This window comes from Vollenhovia emeryi, unplaced genomic scaffold, assembly GCF_000949405.1.
Source record: "Vollenhovia emeryi isolate VEMERY1.0 unplaced genomic scaffold, V.emery_V1.0 DF944082.1, whole genome shotgun sequence".
Lineage (NCBI taxonomy): Eukaryota > Metazoa > Arthropoda > Insecta > Hymenoptera > Formicidae > Vollenhovia > Vollenhovia emeryi.
Window position 1 is genome coordinate 1 of NW_011962284.1, and position 1,495 is coordinate 1,495.

The 1,495-nt window shown below is 42.5% G+C and overlaps 1 protein-coding gene across 1 annotated transcript; it reads right to left on the reverse strand.

The window, feature by feature from the left end:
* Positions 1-24: 24 nt before the first annotated feature.
* Positions 25-1,271, reverse strand: LOC105564181 (the record flags this gene model as incomplete). Its single annotated transcript, XM_012016392.1, has 2 exons — positions 197-1,271; positions 25-136 (listed from the first exon to the last, which is right to left on the reverse strand). Coding segments are annotated over exons 1-2 (796 nt in total), but the record flags the coding sequence as incomplete, so codon positions are not given.
* Between the last annotated feature and the right edge of the window lie 224 nt (positions 1,272-1,495).

The following is a 1,495-nucleotide window of genomic DNA, read 5'->3' on the forward strand; positions in this document are numbered from 1 at the left end:
GCCATATGTTTCCAGTTTCGGTACTTGGGCCGTTTATATAAAAACTTTCGTCGACTTGATTAGCGTCTTGATCTTTGAGAGGCTTGTTATCCTTATCCTTCTTCTTCGCAAAACATTCGGATTCCTTGTGGCCCTTCTTTTGACAGTAGTTGCATTTATAAGTGACCTTTTTCTTGTTTGCCTTTGTATCGCTTACCTCGGTCTTGCCTCTGTTGAATGGTTTTCCTTTTGAGTTGCACTTTACATACATTGCGTTTGATTCGAGTTGACTTGATCTCCGTTCCCTAGCGTCGTGCTCTTCGAGAATTTTCACTTTCAGCGATTCGGCGTCCGGTAACGTGTCGCGAGTTTCAATAGCGCACCTAAAGTTCTCAAAGTTATCCGGCAAGCTATACAAAAGCATGATTGTAAGAAGGTCTCCGTTTATTTCGATGTTCATGGCACTGAGTTTGTCGACGATATCAAAGAATCGCGATAGATGCTCGCGGAGATCGCCGTTGTCGGGTAATTTTTGCAAGATAAGTTGTTTGAGTAAATTTGCCTTACGCGCTGGCCCTTTCGATGCGAAAATGTTTTCCAGCTTCGTCCAAATTTCTCGCGAGGTTTCGCATCCGCGTACCTGCTTCAACTCGGATGGGGAAATCGATAGGATGAGGTCCGACTTCGCCTTTCGGTCGTGGGCTATCCAATTTTCCAGAGCTGCTTGCTGTGCCGCTTGCTGTTCGCCTTGCCGTACCTCGGGTTTTACTTTCCTGCCGGACACGTACTCCCACAAATCCGCTTTAATTAATAACGCTTCAACCTGGATGCTCCATGTATCGTAATTATTTCGGTTGAGCATTTCGATGCGTGTGGAGTTAACAATACTTGCGTACGCCATGATGTTACCTTTCTCTGACTTCGACTTTGCGTCGATGAGGATTCGACTTACAGCGGTCCGTCGTCTTTTGGGGTTATAATTTTGTCGGTCGCGTTGCGATCGCGCTGTATGTCGCACAACGATCTTTTCTTACGACTTATGTGCCCTGGGCCCATAACCTGTTAATGTTAACAGATGGGAAGCACGGGGATCGAACGAACGAATACAGTTAGGTGAAAAAAGCCTTCTTTAATGAGTTGCGATCTACACGTATGTCTTGAGACCCGACATGAGCGTAATACTACAAAAGGGGGGGTGAAGGTCGGTGGGATCATCGTAGGATGAGTGAGATGGCGTTGCGTGCGTGTGACCGCGCGAGGCGCGAAGAGTAAACGTGTGATAGGCATCTCCAACATATTATGTACATAATTTTAATTCCTGAAAAATTTTTGTTATAACAAAATAAATTCAGAATTAATATTTTGTCTAGACATAATTTTATTTCTGCATTTTTAATCATATGATAGCTTAATAATAATTCGATGAATTATAAATATGTCTAGTCTCATAATTATAATTTCTTTTCTTTTAGTATCAATTTAATGTGGTAGAATTTTTATGATAGTATTAAATAGC